General features: G+C 35.8%; 1 protein-coding gene across 1 annotated transcript in view; it reads right to left on the bottom strand.

Annotated features, from left to right (window-relative positions):
- Positions 1–21,653, bottom strand: part of LONP2 (lon peptidase 2, peroxisomal) — a 124,800-nt gene that overhangs the window by 98,291 nt on the left and 4,856 nt on the right. Inside the window, exons 2-6 of the mRNA XM_036932533.2 lie at positions 18,427–18,661; positions 15,158–15,289; positions 13,868–13,990; positions 3,184–3,347; positions 1,777–1,871 (exon numbers count right to left, since the gene is read on the bottom strand). Coding sequence (XP_036788428.1) covers positions 1,777–1,871; positions 3,184–3,347; positions 13,868–13,990; positions 15,158–15,289; positions 18,427–18,661 — 749 coding nt within the window. The remainder of the gene's footprint in view (positions 1–1,776; positions 1,872–3,183; positions 3,348–13,867; positions 13,991–15,157; positions 15,290–18,426; positions 18,662–21,653) is intronic.

Below are 21,653 nucleotides of genomic sequence, written 5' to 3'. Positions count from 1 at the left end.
TTGAAGAACCAGAAAAAAAGGAGTAGATATCATTTCATTAAGAAAAAATTTCAGAAAATATGAACTAATCTACAGTAGTTACTTGTGGATAGAAAGCCAAGGCAGAAGAGGGATAAGAGAAGCATGAGGAAACTTTTGGAGGTAATGGATGTGTTCATTATCTTAATTATGAAGATGGTATTACAAATATACACATATGTTCAATGTATATTAAAATGTACATTTCCTGTGTGCAGCTACCATATTACATATAGTTTACCAGTATAACCTGACTTCAGATTGTCTTAGGCTAGCTGTTTAGTACTGTAAATGTCCTTTCCACTGAAGGCATTTTTTTGAGTCTGTAGGGAAAGAATACACTGAAAATCTCATGAAAATATATGGATTCTCAGAATTTAAGGAAAAACAAAATGTGAATTAACCTTTTAACTTTATATACAAACATTCAAACAGAAATAAATTAAAAAATAACCCAAAAATGTAGATAACAGGATGATGACAAATTTACAAAGCATTCATGAAAGAATAATTAGCACAACTCAGAACTCACTTGCCTCCCCAAACAAAGACTTAAGAACAGGAATGAAATCTAAAGGTTGTCAAAACAAAAGGAAGATGATGAGGCCAATGTCATCACAGTACCTAAACACACACATCAATAAATGTGTTAAATAATCCTATTAAAAAATCTAATTAAAAAGGGCTATTTAAACTGTAACACTGCCCCAGTATAGTTAATTTAACACAAATATGCTTCATTCTGGGACCTCTTTGAGACAAAAACAAAATTTTTTTAAAATTCTCAGTATCAGAAAGGTACTTGTTAATTTCAATATTAGGTTAAAAGGTAAGTATTTTTTAATATTAAAAGTTCAACATTCTGAAATCTGGTATGTATAGTATATCTTATATGGGGTATAAATGTGTATATTAGGGCTAACATTTTTCAAAATCTCCAGCCTTTTTTTTTAAACGTAGGAATTTTATTAACCAGGATATCTATCTGTTGGATTTTCGAAAGTCAACATAGCTAACTCTTGTGCCAACAGTAGTTTAAGCCATCAATCCATTACTGAACTCTGTAAACCTTCTAATGTAAATTTAACAAGTGTCCAGTAATAGAAACAAATGTAAATAAAATGATTCTGAAAATTTTGAAAGACAACTGAATATTTCTTATCCCAAGAGAAAATAAATAGCAAATACATACAAAAACTGGTATAAAATGTTCCTGATAGAGGGAAAAATTTTACTAAAGGATAGAATGATAAATTTTTAAGCTCTTTAAATAGGTTCTAGCAGGAGAAAAACATACTTCCAAATGGTAAAACTGTTCTATTGTTATTCTGCCTTTATAGGTAATTATTTTTTTAGAAAACATAAAAAAAGATACTTTAAAAGCCGGCAATAAGTAATCTGGAAATTATTGCTGGCTACCTCAAAGTGTTAGCTTTCTTATGCTCCTGACAAATAGTATATAAATATAAAAGTTTATATAGTATATAAATATATCAGTATAAATACTGATACTGAGAAAAACTTATTTTTCCAATTACAGAAAAGCCTACTTTCTCCAAAATCTGGCAAAAGGCACTTCCATGTAGCACCCTCTTTTCTGTTTGATCCCAAGACTAGGTGATATAAGTTCAGTCCATGAATAATTTACATCAGGAACTAATTTAACAGTAAGACAATCAACAGTAAACATTTCAGTAGAATTTGCATAAACTTTCTGAGTGACAATTAGACTGCAAAAAGGTGTTAGTGTTGGCTCACCAGTTGTACTTTTGTTCCAAGGAAGCTCCACCATAAGTTCTAGGTAATTTCTAGTCAGAGCATATTCTGGCATTGACTGAGGCATTTTTTTGAGTCTGTAGGGAAGGATACATGGCAAACATGTTCAAGAACATAAAAGAATTCCATAGGAACAGAAAAATCAAATATATCTGCTTTTCTTGGTCAGATATATCATGTATATCTGGTTAAACAAATCTGAAATTTTTTAAAGTCTAGTTAATAAAACATTTATTTTGTTTTGTGATTTATTTATAAAACAAAATTAAACAGACACCTGCAAACTGGGGGGTGAGGAGTGTGTAACGAGACACACACTATCTGATTCTATCCTTGAAATATGGCCTTATCAGTATCAGTGCCAGTATTTCACAGGGCAAGTCCCAAGTGACATTTAGCCATCCATTTACTTACCACAGTAAGATTTCAATACCTAACTGTGCTTAACATAATTATTGTACCTTTTTTTGTATCAGGATGAAGTCAGCTCATTAAGCAAGCTAACATCAGATTAATAAAAATACAGTACTTAACAAAGTGTTCTGCATACAACAGATGCTCTACATTTATTAACTAATGTCACAGTCAACATAAAATACCCCTCACATTTATTAATGTTTTAACTATAAACTTAAGTCAAATTTTAAGTCAAATGTTACTAAGCATTCAATTAGATTTATTATTAGTTCACTAATAAGAGAAAATGAAATACAGTTACAAGTATGTAAAGGAAAATCGTTTTCTATTTAACCCTGAGCTTATCCAGAAAATGTAATCAATTCAAATTCTCTATGCTGTCATCAAGGTTTCCCTGTACTTGATTTTGTACAAAGAGAAACTGACAGCCTCTGCCCTCTAGAGTTTATAATCTAAAGAAAATGGAGACATGTGAAGAACACAATGATAAATGTTAAACACTTTGTTTTAACAAAGTATGACCCATTCTTTAAGATAATGAAAAGGCAGTAACAGTAGTGATCATGTTTGACTGTAGGTGGAAAAGTTGTATCACTTATGCTCAGCATTAAGAAAAGACTAGTGAAAGTGGTGGTAATTCAGGAGTATTATAAATGTTTTAAGGTTCAGATTCTGATTGAGGAATGAAGAGCAAGAAGCATCAACAGATCACAGCTACAACCTGAGAATTTAGGAAGCCATGAAAAGTTAAAAGTTGATAATGGAAAGATAAGATGAACAGAGCGGTCTCTGACTATTTTAAATATAAGAAAAGGAGGAAGATCAAAAAATATAAAATAAAGGACTCAGCTTTCAATCTGTGATCTGAAGTAGCAGATTCAAGTTCCCATGTGCAATAGTTTTTAACATTAATAAGCAAAATGAAAACACTAATGAAGGAACACTAAGGAATGAATAGCTTCTAAAACTTACCTTTTTATCTCTTTGACACAGACTTTATGAGCCTGCTCTGGCATACTGGATGTTTGTATTTTTTTCTCTAGCATGACAATGTCATCATTATCTTCCTCCTCATCCTCATCTTCTAAACTGCCTGGAATGTGTGTAATCCTCCTAATAGGGCGTATTGCTATAACCTAAAGTAGAAAGTAGAAAACTTCTGTCAAAATAAATTGGAAATAAAGTACTAGTTACACGTAAGATTAAAATTGGTATTGAATAAACAAACATTTTATGGTTGGAATCTAAATCTTTAGGAACTAAAGTTCAGAATGGTAACTGGGAGGCACAGGCACATATGGAAGCACAGAATTTAGAAAGCAGACAACATATAAGGTGGACATGATTATTTGGTATATGCTTACACTAAAATAGGAGAAAAAACTATTCAAGCAACTGGCTACTATAAATAATGAAGACATCAGGAATTATCTGTCTTTGAGCTACTACTGCAGCCACTGTTTTCTTGATATACATTACTACTTACCACTGGCAACTGAATAAATTCCATTTTTCCACCTACATTACAAAATTTCTCTTTAATATCTTTAACCTTCCCATCATTGCTCTCTTCTTTTGTCTTCAAAACAGAAAAGTTGTCTTCCTTTCAAAATATTTTATCTGACCTATATCCCTTCCAGTTAACTACACACTTTCAATGATGTTGGCTTTTCTGATGTTGGCTTTTCCAACAAGTGGCTTTAACAACCACCAACTGCTTCAGTAATTTGTACTTCGTACTTTGGCTTTTGTCTCCATCATGCTGAAATTGTTCCTTGAAATTCAACAACTGTCTTCTATGCCAAGTCAAATGGCCTTCTTTGTGTTCTCTTTCTCCATAATCTATTCTATTTTAAAACTACCTAAGTGCTCTTCTGAAATTCTCAATCATTAGTATCATGAATCAACCCCAGCCAATACTAGGCCAAATGATAATACATAGGTATCTAATTTAAAAGCTTCAGAATTTATTTTTTCTGACCCAAGAAATTATCTAATACATTCAAATGTAAAAAGTTAAAAACATAAATCAGTAAATAAAAATGTAATTTTATAAAAACAAATATTAAATATATTCTTAATGTATTTTCTTTAATATATTCTTAAATTATTTAAGAACTTTTGTTCTTAAATAAGTCATTAGCAGATAAAATTTAATAAAATATTTTAAAGTATGGAAACTGAAAATGCAGTATTTTGTTTTTTTAAAGTGAGATTTTTAAAAAGCACATCAATTATTCCTTTTTTTTTTTTTTTTTTTTTTAGATAATTATTTTTTATTGAAGGGTAGTTGACACACAGTATTACATTACATTAGTTTCAGGTGTACAACACAGTGATTCAACATTTATATACATGATAATTCTAAGTACCAGCTATCACCATACCAAGTTGTTACAATATTTTGACTATATTCCTTATCTATACATTACATCCTGGTTGCTTATTTATTTTACAATTGGAAGTGTGTACTTTTTCTTGGTTGTTGTTGTTAGGGCATCTCTCATATTTATTGATCAAATGGTTGTTAACAACAATAAAATTCTGTATAGGGGAGTCAATGCTCAATGCACAATCATTAATCCACCCCAAGCCTAATTTTCGTCAGTCTCCAATCTTCTGAAGCATAACGAACAAGTTCTTACATGGAGAACAAATTCTTACATAGTGAATAAGTTACATGGTGAACAGTACAAGGGCAGTCATCACAGAAACTTTTGGTTTTGCTCATGCATTATGAACTATAAACAGTCAGTTCAAATATGAATACACATTCGATTTTTATACTTGATTTATATGTGGATACCACATTTCTCTCTTTATTATTTTTAATAAGATGCTGAAGTGGTAGGTAGATACAACATAAAGGTAGAAAACATAGTTTAGTGTTGTAAGAGAGCAAATGTAGATGATCAGGTGTGTGCCTGTAGACTATGTGTTAATCCAAGCTAGACAAGGGCAATAAAACATCCACATATGCAGAAGATTTCTCTCAGAACAGGGGGGGTGAGGTTCTAAGCCTCACCTCTGTTGATCCCCAATTTCTCACCTGATGACCCCCCTGCGACTGTGCCTGTCTTAGGTTGTTCCTCCCTTGAGGAATCTTACCCGTCTCTGGCTAACCAGTCATCTTCCGGGGCCATACAGGGAAATGTGAAGTTGGTAAGTGAGAGAGAAGCCTTATTGTTTGAAATGGTTAGCTTTTTATTTCTTTGCATATTTATGCCCTGTGGCTTCTATGCCCAGCATTTGTCTTGAGGTATCTTTACCACTTGGAGGAGTTATGATACTCGGTAAATTTGATATGAGGCACGAATTCTATTTAAGAATTCGTTGTAATTAGGAAGGAAGAAGAAAAGCTATAGAAGTAGCAGGCGGGAGAAAACATGGGAAGATTGATTATTTCTTTGACATATCTTCTTGTAGAGTAACTTCAGCATGTATATATTTTAAGCTACTACTTAAATTGTGCACACACATTAACATAATAGGAGTATAGTTACATAACCAAAGCATACCTGTAATTACCAGCCATCTCCAGTGAAACCAAGAAAACCAGTTAGGCACCCTAGGCATTTGTGAAAACTTATCAATGATATGATGGTTACTATCTAACTGAATTTGAATAGTTTGAGAAAAATCAGACAAATTAAAACAACCCATTCCTGGGCACTGTTCACATCCCATATGTTCTTTTAACAGTAAATAGTCTGTAGTTGTAAGATTTTGGAGCGCTACAATTTGCACTTCTCCTAATTCTTGGTTGAGTTCCAACAGTATAGATCCAGTCAAATTTGTTGTTTTACTGTATGCACAGGCCAGCTTAGATATCTCCTTCATTCCCATGGCAAGTCCAGGAGCTGGTGGGATGAGTGCATCTACAGCTGTAGCAGTGCGTGGATCTTTGTTGGGGTTTTTTGATGATCATCTTCTGGCATGAGTCTTCCTGAGAGTGCTGATGTTGGAAGTTCTCTTTCATATCGTTTCTTAGTTCATTTTCGGGGTAGCCAAATTAGGCTTTGATCCTCTGTATAAACACAAAAAGACCCTTTGCCTACACTTTTATATGTCCTTTATATCATTGTGTAGAACTCATTAGAGGTCACCACATAGGAACTGCATTTTTTTTTTTTTAATCATTAATCTACACTTACATGACGAATACTTTGTTTACTAGGCTCTCCCCTATACCAGGTCCCCCCTATATACTCCTTTACAGTCACTGTCCATCAGCGTAGCAACCTGTTGTAGAATCACTACTAGTCTTCTCTGTCTATACCAGGTCCCCCCTATATACTGCTTTACAGTCACTGTCCATCAGCGTAGCAACCTGTTGTAGAATCACTACTAGTCTTCTCTGTGTTGTACAGCCCTCCCCTTTCTCCCACCCCGCTATGGATGCTAATCTTAATACCCCCCTACTTCTCCCCCCCTTATCCCTCCCTTCCCACCCATCCTCCCCAGTCCCTTTCCCTTTGGTACCTGTTAGTCCATTCTTGAGTTCTGTGATTCTGCTGCTGTTTTGTTCCTTCAGTTTTTCCTTTGTTCTTATATTCCACAGATGAGTGAAATCATTTGGTATTTCTCTTTCTCTGCTTGGCTTGTTTCACTGAGCAAAATACCCTCCAGCTCCATCCATGTTGCTGCAAATGGTTGGATTTGCCCTTTTCTTATGGCTGAGTAGTATTCCATTGTGTATATGTACCACATCTTCTTTATCCATTCATCTATCGATGGACATTTAGGTTGCTTCCAATTCTTGGCTATTGTAAATAGTGCTGCGATAAACATAGGGGTGCACTGATCTTTCTCATACTTGATTGCTGCATTCCTAGGGTAAATTCCTAGGAGTGCAATTCCTGGGTCAAATGGTAAGTCTGTTTTGAGCATTTTGATGTACCTCCATACTGCTTTCCACAATGGTTGAACAAGTTTACATTCCCACCAGCAGTGTAGGAGGGTTCCCCTTTCTCCACAGCCTCGCCAACATTTGTTGTTGTTTGTCTTTTGGATGGCAGCCATCCTTACTGGTGTGAGGTGATACCTCATTGTAGTTTTAATTTGCATTTCTCTGATAATTAGCGATGTGGAGCATCTTTTCATGTGTCTGTTGGCCATCTGTATTTCTTTTTTGGAGAACCGTCTGTTCAGTTCCTTTGCCCATTTTTTAATTGGGTTATTTGTTTTTTGTTTGTTGAGGCGTGTGAGCTCTTTATATATTCTGGACGTCAAGCCTTTATCGGATGTGTCATTTTCAAAGATATTCTCCCATACTGTAGGGTTTCTTTTTGTTCTATTGATGGTGTCTTTTGCTGTACAGAAGCTTTTCAGCTTAATATAGTCCCACTTGTTCATTTTTGCTGTTGTTTTCCTTGCCCGGGGAGATATGTTCAAGAAGAGGTCACTCATGTTTATGTCTAAGAGGTTTGTGCCTATGTTTTCTTCCAAGAGTTTAATGGTTTCATGACTTACATTCAGGTCTTTGATCCATTTTGAGTTTACTTTTGTATATGGGGTAAGACGATGGTCCAGTTTCATTCTCCTACATGTAGCTGTCCAGTTTTGCCAGCACCATCTGTTGAAGAGACTGTCATTTTGCCATTGTATGTCCATGGCTCCTTTATCAAATATTAATTGACCATATATGTCTGGGTTAATGTCTGGATTGTCTAGTCTGTTCCATTGGTCTGTGGCTCTGTTCTTGTGCCAGTACCAAATTGTCTTGATTACTATGGCTTTATAATAGAGCTTGAAGTTGGGGAGTGAGATCCCCCCTACTTTATTCTTCTTTCTCAGGATTGCTTTGGCTATTCGGGGTCTTTGGTGGTTCCATATGAATTTTTGAATTATTTGATCCAGTTCATTGAAGAATGTTGCTGGTAGTTTCATAGGGATTGCATCAAATCTGTATATTGCTTTGGGCAGGATGGCCATTTTGACGATATTAATTCTTCCTAGCCATGAGCATGGGATGCGTTTCCATCTGTTAGTGTCCCCTTTAATTTCTTTTAAGAGTGACTTGTAGTTTTCAGAATATAAGTCTTTCACTTCTTTGGTTAGGTTTATTCCTAGGTATTTTATTTTTTTTGATGCAATTGTGAATGAAGTTGTTTTCCTGATTTCTCTTTCTGTTGGTTCATTGTTGGTATATAGGAAAGCCACAGATTTCTGTGTGTTGATTTTGTATCCTGCAACTTTGCTGTATTCCGATATCAGTTCTAGTAGTTCTGGGGTGGAGTCTTTAGGGTTTTTTATGTACAGTATCATGTCATCTGCAAATAGTGACAGTTTGACTTCTTCTTTGCCAATCTGGATTCCTTGTATTTTTTGTTTTGTCTGATTGCCGTGGCTAGGACCTCTAGTACAATGTTAAATAACAGTGGGGAGAGTGGGCATCCCTGTCTAGTTCCCGATCTCAGCGGAAATGCTTTCAGCTTCTCGCTGTTCAATATAATGTTGGCTGTGGGTTTTTCATAGATGGCCTTTATTATGTTGAGGTACTTGCCCTCTATTCCCATTTTGCTGAGAGTTTTTATCATGAATGGATGTTGAACTTTGTCAAATGCTTTTTCAGCATCTATGGAGATGATCATGTGGTTTTTGTCTTTCTTTTTGTTGATGTGGTGGATGATATTGATGGACTTTCGAATGTTGTGCCATCCTTGCATCCCTGGTATGAATCCCACTTGGTCATGGTGTACGATGGTTTTGATGTATTTTTGAATTCGGTTTGCTAAAATTTTGTTGAGTATTTTTGCGTCTACGTTCATCAGGGATATTGGTCTATAGTTTTCTTTTTTGGTGGTGTCTTTGCCTGGTTTTGGTATTAGGGTGATGTTAGCTTCATAGAATGAGTTTGGGAGTATCCCCTCCTCTTCTATTTCTTGGAAAACTTTAAGGAGAATGGGTATTATGTCTTCCCTGTATGTCTGATAAAATTCCGAGGTAAATCCATCTGGCCCGGGGGTTTTGTTCTTTGGTAGTTTTTTGATTACCGCTTCAATTTCGTTGCTGGTAATTGGTCTGTTTAGATTTTCTGTTTCTTTTTGGGTCAGTCTTGGAAGGTTGTATTTTTCTAGGAAGTTGTCCATTTCTCCTAGGTTTCCCAGCTTGTTAGCATATAGGTTTTCATAGTAGTCTCTAATAATTCTTTGTATTTCTGTGGGATCTGTTGTGATTTTTCCTTTCTCATTTCTGATACTGTTGATTTGTGTTGACTCTCTTTTCCTCTTAATAAGTCTGGCTAGAGGCTTATCTATTTTGTTTATTTTCTCGAAGAACCAGCTCTTGGTTTCATTGATTTTTGCTATAGTTTTATTCTTCTCAATTTTATTTATTTCTTCTCTGATCTTTATTATGTCCCTCCTTCTGCTGACCTTAGGCCTCATTTGTTCTTCTTTTTCCAATTTTGATAGTTGTGACATTAGACCGTTCATTTGGGATTGCTCTTCCTTTTTTAAATATGCTTGGAGTGCTATATACTTTCCTCTTAAGACTGCTTTTGCTGCGTCCCACAGAAGTTGGGGCTTAGTGTTGTTGTTGTCATTTGTTTCCATATATTGCTGGATCTCCATTTTGATTTGGTCATTGATCCATTGATTATTTAGGAGCGTGTTGTTTAGCCTCCATGTGTTTGTGAGCCTTTTTGCTTTCTTTGAACAGTTTATTTCTAGTTTAATGCCTTTGTGGTCTGAAAAGTTGGTTGGTAGGATTTCAATCTTTTGGAATTTACTGAGGCTCTTTTTGTGTCCTAGTATGTGGTCTATTCTGGAGAATGTTCCATGTGCACTTGAGAAGAACGTGTATCCTGTTGCTTTTGGATGTAGAGTTCTGTAGATGTCTATTAGGTCCATCTGTTCTAGTGTGTTTTTCAGTGCCTCTGTGTCCTTACTTATTTTCTGTCTGGTGGATCTGTCCTTTGGAGTGAGTGGTGTGTTGAAGTCTCCTAGAATGAATGCATTGCATTCTATTTCCTCCTTTAGTTCTGTTAATATTTGTTTCAGGTATGTTGGTGCTCCTGTATTGGGTGCATATATATTTATAATGGTTATATCCTCTTGATGGACTGAGCCCTTTATCATTATGTAATGTCCTTCTTTGTCTTTTGTTACTTTCTTTATTTTGAAGTCTGTTTTGTCTGATACCAGAATTGCAACACCTGCTTTCTTCTCTCTCTTGTTTGCTTGAAATATCTTTTTCCATCCCTTGACTTTAAGTCTGTGCGCGTCTTTGGGTTTGAGGTGAGTCTCTTGTAAGCAGCATATGGATGGATCTTGCTTTTTTATCCATTCTATTACTCTGTGTCTTTTGATTGGTACATTCAGTCCATTTACATTTAGGGTGATTATTGAAAGGTATGAATTTATTGCCATTGCAGGCTTTAAGTTTGTGGTTACCAAAGGTTTAGGGTTAGCTTCCTTACTATCTTACTGTCTAACTTAACTTGCTTGTTGAGCTATTATAAACGCGGTCTGCTGATTCTTTATTTCTCTCCCTTCTTATTCCTCCTCCTCCCTTCTTCATATGTTGGTGTTTTGTTATGTGCTCTTTTTAGGAGTGCTCCCATCTAGAGCAGTCCCTGTAGGATGCCCTGTAGAGGTGGTTTGTGGGAGGCAAATTCCCTCAACTTTTGCTTGTCTGGGAATTGTTTAATCCCTCCTTCATATTTAAATGATATTCGTGCTGGATACAGTAGTCTTGGTTCGAGGCCCTTCTGTTTCATTGCATTAAGTATATCATGCCATTCTCTTCTGGCCTGTAGGGTTTCTGTTGAGAAGTCTGATGATAGCCTGATGGGTTTTCCTTTGTAGGTAACCTTTTTTTTCTCTCTGGCTGCTTGTAATACTTTGTCCTTGTCTTTGATCTTTGCCATTTTAATTATTATGTGTCTTGGTGTTGCCCTCCTTGGATCCCTTGTCATGGGAGTTCTGTGTACCTCTGTGGTCTGAGAGGCCATTTCTTCCCCTAGTTTGGGGAAATTTTCAGCAATTATTTCTTCAAAGACATTTTCTATCCCCTTTTCTCTCTCTACTTCTTCTGGAATGCCTATGATTCTTATATTATTTCTTTTATATTGATCACTCAGCTCTCTTAAAATTCTTTCATTCCTGGAGATCCTTTTATCTCTCTCTGCATCAGCTTCTCTGCGTTCCTGTTCTCTGTTTTCTAGTCCATTAATGGTCTCTTGCATCTCGTCCATTCTGTTTTGAAGTCCTTCCAGAGCTTGTTTTATTTCTGAATTCTCCTTCCTTAGTTCTTGCATATTTCTCTGCAAGTCCATCAGCATGGTTATGACTTTTGTTTTGAATTCTTTTTCAGGTAGACTGGCTAAATCTATCTCCCCAGATTCCTTCTCAGGGGAAGATGTAGCAGATGCCGAAGCTGTCTGGGTTAGTCTTGTCTGAATCATATTTTTTTGCCTTTTCATGTTGACAGGTGCTATTGACTGTCAGCTGGGAGGGCCAAAATTTTCACTTACTACTGGCCTTTCTTTACTGGGGCAACTGCGACCCCTAGTGGCTTGTGTTGGGTAATTGCGTGTAGAGTGGGTCTTTGTGTCTTGCCCGGCCGGAAGGGAGGAATTTCCCTTTCTGTGGGCGGAATTTGTCTCAGGCTGCTTCTCTGCTTTCGCAGCGCCCGGTGGGGTGATGGATGGGGGGGCTGCTTGACTGTTTGCCTCCGTGAGGGGTCTCAGAGCTGTTGCCCAGGGGGTTAGTGCACCCGGTTTTCCCTGTAATTTCCAGCTGCTGTACTGTGACCTGGGTTGTTTCCGTCAAGCTGTTAAGTCCCTGTCCCTTTAAGACTTTCAAAAAGCCCCCGCTTTTCTTTGTCACAGGGGCATCAGCTTCGGCACCCGCTCAGAGGTCTTACTCCCTGTTCCCCCAGTATCCAGGGCCCCCTGGGCACGTACTGTGTCTGCGCTCTGGCCCGGATGGCTGGGGCTGGGTGTTCGGCAGTCCTGGGCTCCGTCTCCCTCCCGCTCTGCCTGCTCTTCTTCCGCCCGGAGCTGGGGGGAGGGGCGCTCGGGTCCCGCAGGGCCGGGGCTTGTATCTTACCCCTTTCACCAGTCGCTGGGTTCTCGCTGGTGTAGCTGCAGTCTGGCCACTGTCCTGCGTCTTCTGGTCTCTCTTTTAGGGCTAGTTGTGTTTGTTGTATTTTCAAAAGTATATATGTTTTTGGGAGGAGATTCCCACTGTCCTACTCCCGCCGCCATGTTGGCTCCGCCCCTCACATCAATTATTTCATTGTTGATATGACTTTAAAGCAACCCCCACCCCCCACCTCCCCAGCTACTAAAAAAGCACTTTTCAACTCTTAGGGAAAAAGGCAGCAATAGATTTGACTAACTCCAAATATTATCCTCTGATTCTTACATTTTCAAATAATAGCCGTTTGTTTGACCATTTTCTAGAATAATTTTGAACACTTTCTTTTTAAGCAATTGGTAGTATTTATTAAGAGTAAGTAAGCTACAGTCTTCCGTGTCTCCCAGTGCACAGTATGCACTTGGTTTGTCTTTCTGCACAAAATAAAACGGAGTTATCTGACCTCAAGCCAGAAATAATTCATATTCCTGGTGTTTATGTTAAACAGAATGGTGTCCTGGAATAGTGAAACCAGAGACGCTACTCCTCCCTCTCTCATCACTCTCCTCAGCCTATTCTACTGCTCCTTTAGTCCAAAAAGGGAGGAATCCTTCATTTCTGCTTTTCTTTCTCTATAATGTATTCTTTTTGTGAACACACACTTCAGTGCTGATGACAATGATCAAATCTCTTAACATTATTCTCAACCTTTCACTTAATCTCCAATAGCCTTCAAGAGGTGGCATTTTCACTCTTGTCCACATCAAACATATTTTCCTGATCTTAACTCTGCTCCCACATAACTAGTAAAATCAACAGCTCAAGGTACACTTGAGACTGACTGGATTTCACATAAATATAAGGTATGATAATGAGGATGTCACATGGGGAAGTGAAGGAGTACTTAATAATAGTGGTGAGTAAAATAAAAAGCTATTTGGGGAAAAACACAACTGCTATCTTCACCAATAATAAATTATATATGGGTTAAAGATCAATACTCTTCAAAAATCAACTAAAGCAAAACTAAAAGGTTAGTGGATATTTATCAAATCCCTGGAAGATAGGGGACTCTAAGCTTAGAAGACAGGAAAAGACTAACAGTTTGACTAAATGAATATTGAAACTTTCATAGGTTAAAAACAAAAAGTCAGCCAAATTATGACACAACATACTGATACAGTCCTTTTAGGAAAATTCTGTGGTATGTTCTTAATACTACATATGGTAAAATAAAAAAGTTATACTCAAAGACATTCAGTTATTGTCTAATTTTTAAAATACAGAAAATAATGGAAATAACACATGTAAATAGCAAGAAGAGAAATGGCTTAGTAAATTATCCTTTTAATGATTACCAAAATAAGACAAGAAAATGAGAAAATATTTAGACGCTTAAAAAAAAAAGGATCCATGCATGGAAAAGGACTAGAGAGAAACACACCAAATTCAAAATTTTATCAATGGTAAGAGACAATTAACATTTTTCTTCTTTGTTCTTAATTCCCCCAATTTTTTTCATTAAAAAAACAACAGGGAACCTGAAGAAATGGATTAAAAGAAATATTTACCCGCTTATCATCATCTTGCTTGTGTTTTCTGGTGTTTTGAAGCAATTTCAGGCCTTCAATTTGTCTGACAAGCAGTGGTATGGTCATCTTGAACCGTTCCTCCAGACTCACAGCATCTAAAATCTAAGGAAACAGGAGTCAATTAGTAAGAATCTCTCTCAGAAACACATGCTCCAAAAACTAGGCAGTCAGAGTCACGACTTACATTGTTACATAAAAAAGACAACAACTGTCAATACTCACAGCTTCACTATGTCTAATACAACCAAATTGATTATATTAAATCACCGAGGTCATTTGACATGAATACTAGAATCCTAAAAATGAAAATTATCGTGAGTTTCCATCTAAAAATGAAGCCATGTGTACTGTTTCAGGAGCAAGAACAAAACACATTTTATATCAATTCTTTCTGGGAATTACTGTCTTATAGTCTCAAATGTGTCTGTATATTAGGTCTGAACAAATTCTACATTCAAAATACTAAATTCTTACATACACAAGAGAATAGGAGCTCTTTTAACCAACCTCTGAGTAGCTAACCCTCTCCGTTTCCTCAGTAAAGCACACTTGCTAATGCCCACAGCCAGGTTCCTCTCTAGTGACTCCTGCACTCTTCTGCTCCAACAAGTTGAACTGAATTCTTGTTTATACCTAACCGTCCGTCTGCATGAGTTGCACTATTTTAACTGTTAGATTTAAATATTAAATAAACTGATAAAATAAGGACGGTTGTTTCAGTGAAAACTAATTTAAATGTTCTACAAGATTCAGTAAAGCAGACTGCTTAATACTACGAAAATAAATGTGCAAGAAAAATTTTGTAGTTTTGGGGAAAGACATGCAAATCTAAGATTCTGCACCTGGATTATCTTTCAGTATCTTTAAATCTCATTTCACTTTAAATAACTAGAAACTGGTAATACATCAAAGGTGTGGCCTATTTTAAGAAACATTAAGAAGAATTCTAATAAAGCGGACCCAAACACAAAGGTCACAGTTCCACATGTTAAAACATAGATGAAGTATATTTATATATTTAAGTTAAATTAAATATTTACTTTTTATTATTCTCTGCTTTAGCTTTATCCAAAAATTGGCAAACTACTAGTACTGGTCATATGAATAAAGTAGCTGTTTCGGTATATAAAAATGTAAAGCAATTACTTTCGAAAGGCAACTTAACTACTTCTGTGAGTCTTTGGTATCTCTTACCTGAAGTTCAAAATTTACCTAGATCCAAATAAAAATTGACAAAGCAACTTGGCATTCAAAAAGGGACCACTGTACCTGGAGTTTCTCTTTGTTGCTTGTTCGGATAATTGATGTCAGAATATCTGGTAAAGCTTCCCTTGGAAGACTGTCTAAAAGACGTCTCAATTTAGCAACTGCAGGGACAGACATATCCAACATTTCAACCAGCTACAAGGAAAAAAAGTCTTTTTAATGAAACCTGGCATTATTTTTGAACTTAAAAATTACCAGATCTCCATTTTTATGTTGTTAGCCTCAGGTTTTTTCCCCCCCTAAAGGTAACTGACTAGTCCAGACATTTTACAGGCCTCAGAAGAAAAAAGTACTTTCAAAATATCAATCAGAATGAAAAGCAAAAATGACTCAAAAGTGAATAATACCAATGCTTATAAAAGCCTTTGTAAATCTGTTATTTTTTATTTTGAAAAGAATTTAAATAGAATAGTTAAAATAATACAATAAACTCTTATGTATCCTTCCCCTAAATTCACCAGTTCTTAACATTTTGCCACATTTGCTTTCTCTCTCTCTCCACACACACACACACAAGTAGTGCTGAACACTTCAGAGTAAGCAGCAGTGATCATGACCCTTGTTCTTACAAACAAGAGTATTCTCTTATATAATCACAGTTTAATTGCTCAATTTTGGAAATTTAACATAGGTGATGCAATTATTTTTAAAAATCAGTAGCTGAAATGTTGGTTTTCTTTATAGGACATCTGGGTTAATTAGAATCTGAGCACTGACTGAATCAATTTTATAAAACAACTTCCAGTATATATCCTGGCACTAAGTCACATTAAGCTTAAAGGCAAGCTTTCACTAACTGTGACAGTCACTGGGGCTTGAGCCAAAGATACCCCTTTTCTTTTGAGTACATGACAGGACTATTCTTTTTCACCTCCTCTGAATATAGATGTGGCTATGAGACTTGCCTTGCTTGATCCATGAAACCTGGGGGAAGTGACAGTTCCTTCTAGGTCGAAGCATTGAAAGCCAGTCGAGAGATTGTCACATTTCCTTTTCCTGCCTCAGTAACATCGAAAGCATGTTTTGAGATGAATCTCTAATCTACCTGGAATTCTAAGTGATACTAATAGGGAGATCACCACATCCACTAGTTTTAGGCATGAAGCACTGAGTGAGAAACATACCTTTGTTATGTTGTATGACTGAGATTTTGGAGTACTTGACACAGCAGAACTTGCTCATCCTAATTCACAAATGATATATGAAATCCTCATTTAATCACTCTAGTAAGATTTAATATGCAATGAAAATCAAATCAAATCAAAGCACTGTAATTTAGGGACCTATCTATTATCTGCCGAGGGTCAAGGGAATTAAAGTATAATTATGATGAAGCTGTTCAGGTGGGAGAAGTAGATAATAAATTTGAAGACTCTTTCTCCTAGGAATTTATCCTAAAAAAATAAAACAGTTAAAACTTAATCTCCAAGCACTTATGAGTACAAAGTACCTCTTAGACCCAATATACTGCTCAGTACAGAGTGGTACTTTAAGGGATAAATTCAGTTTGTTGTGGGAAACACACATGTAAGATAAATTTCAACCCAATGTAATAAGCATTATATTTAAAAGGTTTGTATAAGGGATTGTGAAGGCAAATTTACAGTCTACTGGATTTGGGAAAATATAAAAAAGAATTTTGAAAATTCAGAATGAAAGATCATTCCCAGCAGAGAGAACAGAGGCAAAATCATAGATATGAAGTAACATGACATGAAACTCTCTGGCGTATAGTGTGACTAGAGCTATGGGTATAAATGGGGGTTTCCAGAGTTGTGGAGGGCCTTAATGTTATAATAAGCAATTTTAACTTTATCCTATAGCTATTAAAGTCTATTCCTCAGGGGAGAGGCATGCCCAAAACTGGTTTAGAAAGACTTATTGAACAGGATGGGTCAGAGAGAAAAAAACAGGAGATCAGTTAGGAAACTACTGATGAGAGATGCAGAAGTAAATGTAGAAGGGGATGAAATAAAAGTACTAATTAGAAACAATCTTAATGTTTACAAGGAGGAATGATAAAATTATGATATCCCAACTTGTGAAATTTATAAAAGTACTTAATATGAAAATTAGACATGGATATGAAAATAAGACATAAGAATGAATATGGACAAAGACCAGGAAGATAAGCAAAAATTAAATTAGATGCATGATGGTAGTAAAATTATGGTGCTGTTTCTAAAATATACTTTAATGTCATTACAAAATCCTTACATGTTTAAAATTACTCTGGTGATTTAAAATGGGAAGAAGTAAAGAACAAGAGAATGAACCTGTGTTCATTCCAGCAGAAGACCAATTCAGGGAGAAAGGATTACCAGGAAAAGGAAGAGAAATTCTATTCCCTCCTCTATCTCCTTCATTCCTAAATAGCATAATCACTTACTCCAGTTCTCAAACTGAAGTTTCTTTCTTCAGAGTAAGTTCTTCCTTTCAGCCCTCACAAAAATTATAGCTCCAAATTCTCTATTTTTCTATTGTTGTTCACCATACCTAGTGCAGTGTGTCACTTCAAATGCTCTATCAGGTACAAATAGCACAGGCTGTAAACACTTGCCCTACTCATTTTTCAGTGACTAATGGTGTTTATAATCAAGATCTTTAGACAATGCCTGATCCTCATACAGCCAATAATAGTCACTATATCACACCGATTTGCATTGACAGAAAGTAGAAGACTACATTTTATAATGTATTTCAATATATTTTGAAACAAAATGGGATGAGTGGAGGAGCTTTCTATTCCATTTAGAGTTGACCAAAAAATTCAAACCTAGAATTAAGGAGTCAAATATTCAATGCATGCCTTAATGGATGCTTCCCTCCCAGCATTCTAGTTGATCAAGGTTTTAACCATACTTGAAATTAGTCTAGTGTGGGCTTAAACTTCCATAGTTATTGCCTTACTGTGCCCTTGACTTCTGAACCAACATAATTCATACAATTTGGTGTCTACATATTCTAATGGCAAATAGCTTCTGTGGAGTATTTTAATCTTTAATATTAATTAGGGTTAATAACTATCTGGAGATACTGGAAGTTATAAGGAAAGCTCTAGAATACTCTGGAAAACTTTCAGAAAGGGTTGGCCAAAAAGTCCTAGAGTGATTTAGATACAATCCCAAACAAGCGCAAATTGAAATTAACAATTTTATTACTAAGTCACATATGCATATACTGCCCTAAAACTTCACCACTCAACAAATTCATCATATCTTAGGGCAGCAAAGGAAAATGGAATTCCAAGAGTGAAAAAAAAGACAACTCACTTGTACTGCGTATTTGTAAAACTGTTCTGACAGCTCTCCTAGCTCCTCCCTAGTTTTATAGGTGCTGGAAAATTCCTCGAGTCGGTCCAACTGTTCCACTTCAGCAACAGGATATGGCTTCTCTTTCAAGACCTGCACAATCTGGAAACGGCACAGGCCCGTAATCAGTAAAGTATAGTGGGGCTTGGGCCAGTTACTGCCCACAACCTGAACTGCCAGTGCAGCGGTCCCAATCCTGAAAAACACACAAAACATCAGTATTACAAATATTCAATATAGTAGAACAGAAACTCACCTCAAAAAGTATTGCCTTTTCTGAGAAATTCATTAAAAAACTAAGAACATCTAGAGTATAAATGAATTATTTATTTGACTTGGCATCTGGCACATGATTTGCCAGTTCACCATCATCAGCTATATGGCAAAAGCAGACTGCCTCATTCTAATTAGCACCTGTTATAAAAATCAGGTAGAACTTTACCTGAGGTGAAAAACATGTACTCTGAAAACTGTAAGACACTGATGAAAGAAACTGAAGACAACATGAATGAAGGGAAAGATATTCCATAATCTGGTTGGATGGAAAAATTAATATTGTAAAATGGCCATACCTCAAAGCAATCTACAGATTCAATGTAATCCCTATTTAAGGAAGCATGGCATTTTCTACAGAATTAGAGCAATCCTCAAATCTGTATGAAACTACAAAAGACCACAAATAGCCAAAGCTATTTGAGAAAGTAGAACAAACCTGGAAGTATCATACTCCCTGACTTCACACTATACTACAAAGCTATATTAATCAAAACAGTATGGTACCAGTTCCCAAAATAGCCATTTAGATCAACAGAACAGAGCACCCAGAAATAAACCTACACTTACATGGTCAACTAATATATGACAAAGGAGGCAAGAATATAGAATGGGAAAAAAACCATCTCTCCAATAAATGGTAGTGCAAAACTGGATAGCTACATGCTAAAGAATGAAGCTGGACCACTGCCTTACACCACACACAAAATATACTCAAAATAGATCAAAGACCTAACTATAAGACCTGAAACCATAACACTCCTAAAGGAAAATATAGGCAATAAACTCGTGAAAACTGGCATTAGCTATTTTTTTCTAGATAGGTCTCCCCAGGCAAGAAAAACAAAAGCAAAAATAAACAAGTGAGAGTACATCACACTAAAAAGCTTCTGCACAGAAAAGGAAGCCATCAACAAAAAGGGAACTTACTGAATATATGTGCAAATGATATATCTGATAAGGGGTTAACATCCAAAATATATAAAGAATCCATACCACTGAACACCAAAAAAACCCACAAATTATCTGGTTAAAAAATGGGCAGAGGACCTGAATAGACATTTTTCCAAGGAAGACATACAGATGGCCAGCAAACACATGAAAAGATGCTCCACATCACTAATCATCAGGGAAATACAAATCAAAACCACAATAAGATATTACCTCACACCAGTCAAAGTAGCTGGTATCAAAAAGACAAGAAATAAGTGCTAGTGAGGATGGGGAGAAAGGGAATGCTAATGCACTGTCGATGGGAATACAAACTGGCACAGCTACTATGGAAAATAGTATGGAGGTTCCTCAATAAATTAAAAATAGATATACCATACAGCCTAGTAATTCCAGTTCTGGATGTTTAACTGAAGAAAACAAAATCACTAACTCAAAAAGATATATCCACCCCTGTGTTTTTTGCAGCATTATTTACAATAGCCAAGATATGGAAACACCTAAGTGTCCACCAACAGACAAATGGATAAAGATGTGATACATATGTACAATGGAATACTACTCAGCCATAAAAAAAATGAAACCTTGCATTTGGGACAACATGGATAGACCTAGAGGGTATTATGCTAAGTGAAATAAGTCTGACAAAAGACAACTACCATATGACTTCATGTATATATGGAATCCAAAAAAAAACCAACCAGAAACAGATTCGTAAATACAAACTGGTGGTTGCTATAGGGAAGCAGGGTAGGGGAATGGGTGGAATAGGGGACAAAGAGATACAAACTTTCAATTATAAAATAAATAAGACATGGGGATAAAAAGTACAGCATAGGGAATATAGTCAATAATACTGTAGTATCTTTTTATGTGATAAATGGTAACTACACTTATCATGGTGAGTCTCATAACGTACATAATTGTTGAATCACTATGTTATATACCTGACACCAATAAAATATTGTGTATCAACTATGCTGCAATAAAAAAGTATACTAAAAAAATTAGGTAGCAATTTCTAAACATTTGGATTATTTAAGCATAAAAACATAAGAGTAAAAGTTGAAAATTACATAGCTTAAATTAATTTTGCTGGAATGAGGAAGTCTTACATTAGAACAAATGTTAGCATTTTAAACAGATTTAAATATAAACGGCATGATGTAAATCAATTTAAGAAATGTTTCAATACCTGTTTTGTTTCTAACATCATACCAGTTTTTTTTTACACAATCTATAAAACTTCTATACATCCACCTTATCACAACTGCAATCAAATCTGGGAATTAACATGTATACCCTTGAATACTGAATTTCTAAGTGTAGAGATTAAATAGTAGAGGTCATACACTGTCATGAACTGAGGAGAGTTGAAGACCTACTACATATCAAGAAGATACAAAACCAGCTCTGTTCTAAGTGGTAATAACCTCACCTAATGCTGACTGAAAAAACTATTTTATTTAAGCCTTAGTTCCTTATCAAAAGATACAATCCTGACCAAGCCACAAATAAACTTATTTTACAGGAAAGAAGCCTCATCCAAACTAAACCCAAGTTATCCAAAATAGAAATATTAACATTCAGAAGGGAGTTCCAGGTTTTAACTAAAATTGTATATTCTCTCAGTCATAGGAAACGTGGTAATTTCAGAAAAGAAACTGGAATTAAAGTGACTAAAGCTCTGAACACCCTGGGAAAATGGTAATACTAGAATACTGCACTTGTTCATCTCAAACATACAGAATTACATACAAGTACAGTATGTGAATAGTTTAGTGACTTTGCTTATTTCTACATGCAGTTTATTCTTGATTACTTCCTTATAAATTACTCATCCTGTAGATTTTGTGCAACCTTCGGTTTTACTCTGCCCTCAGTTTACTGTGAACTACGTTCATTCTTCCTTTTCATCTTTTCAGTCCTATCATGTGTATGGAGGATAAAAATTGATTTAAGCA

This window comes from Manis pentadactyla, chromosome 15 (assembly GCF_030020395.1).
Source record: "Manis pentadactyla isolate mManPen7 chromosome 15, mManPen7.hap1, whole genome shotgun sequence".
NCBI classification, from domain to species: Eukaryota; Metazoa; Chordata; class Mammalia; order Pholidota; family Manidae; genus Manis; species Manis pentadactyla.
Note: the sequence above shows the minus strand (reverse complement) of the source record. Positions and strands in the feature narration are given on the sequence as shown.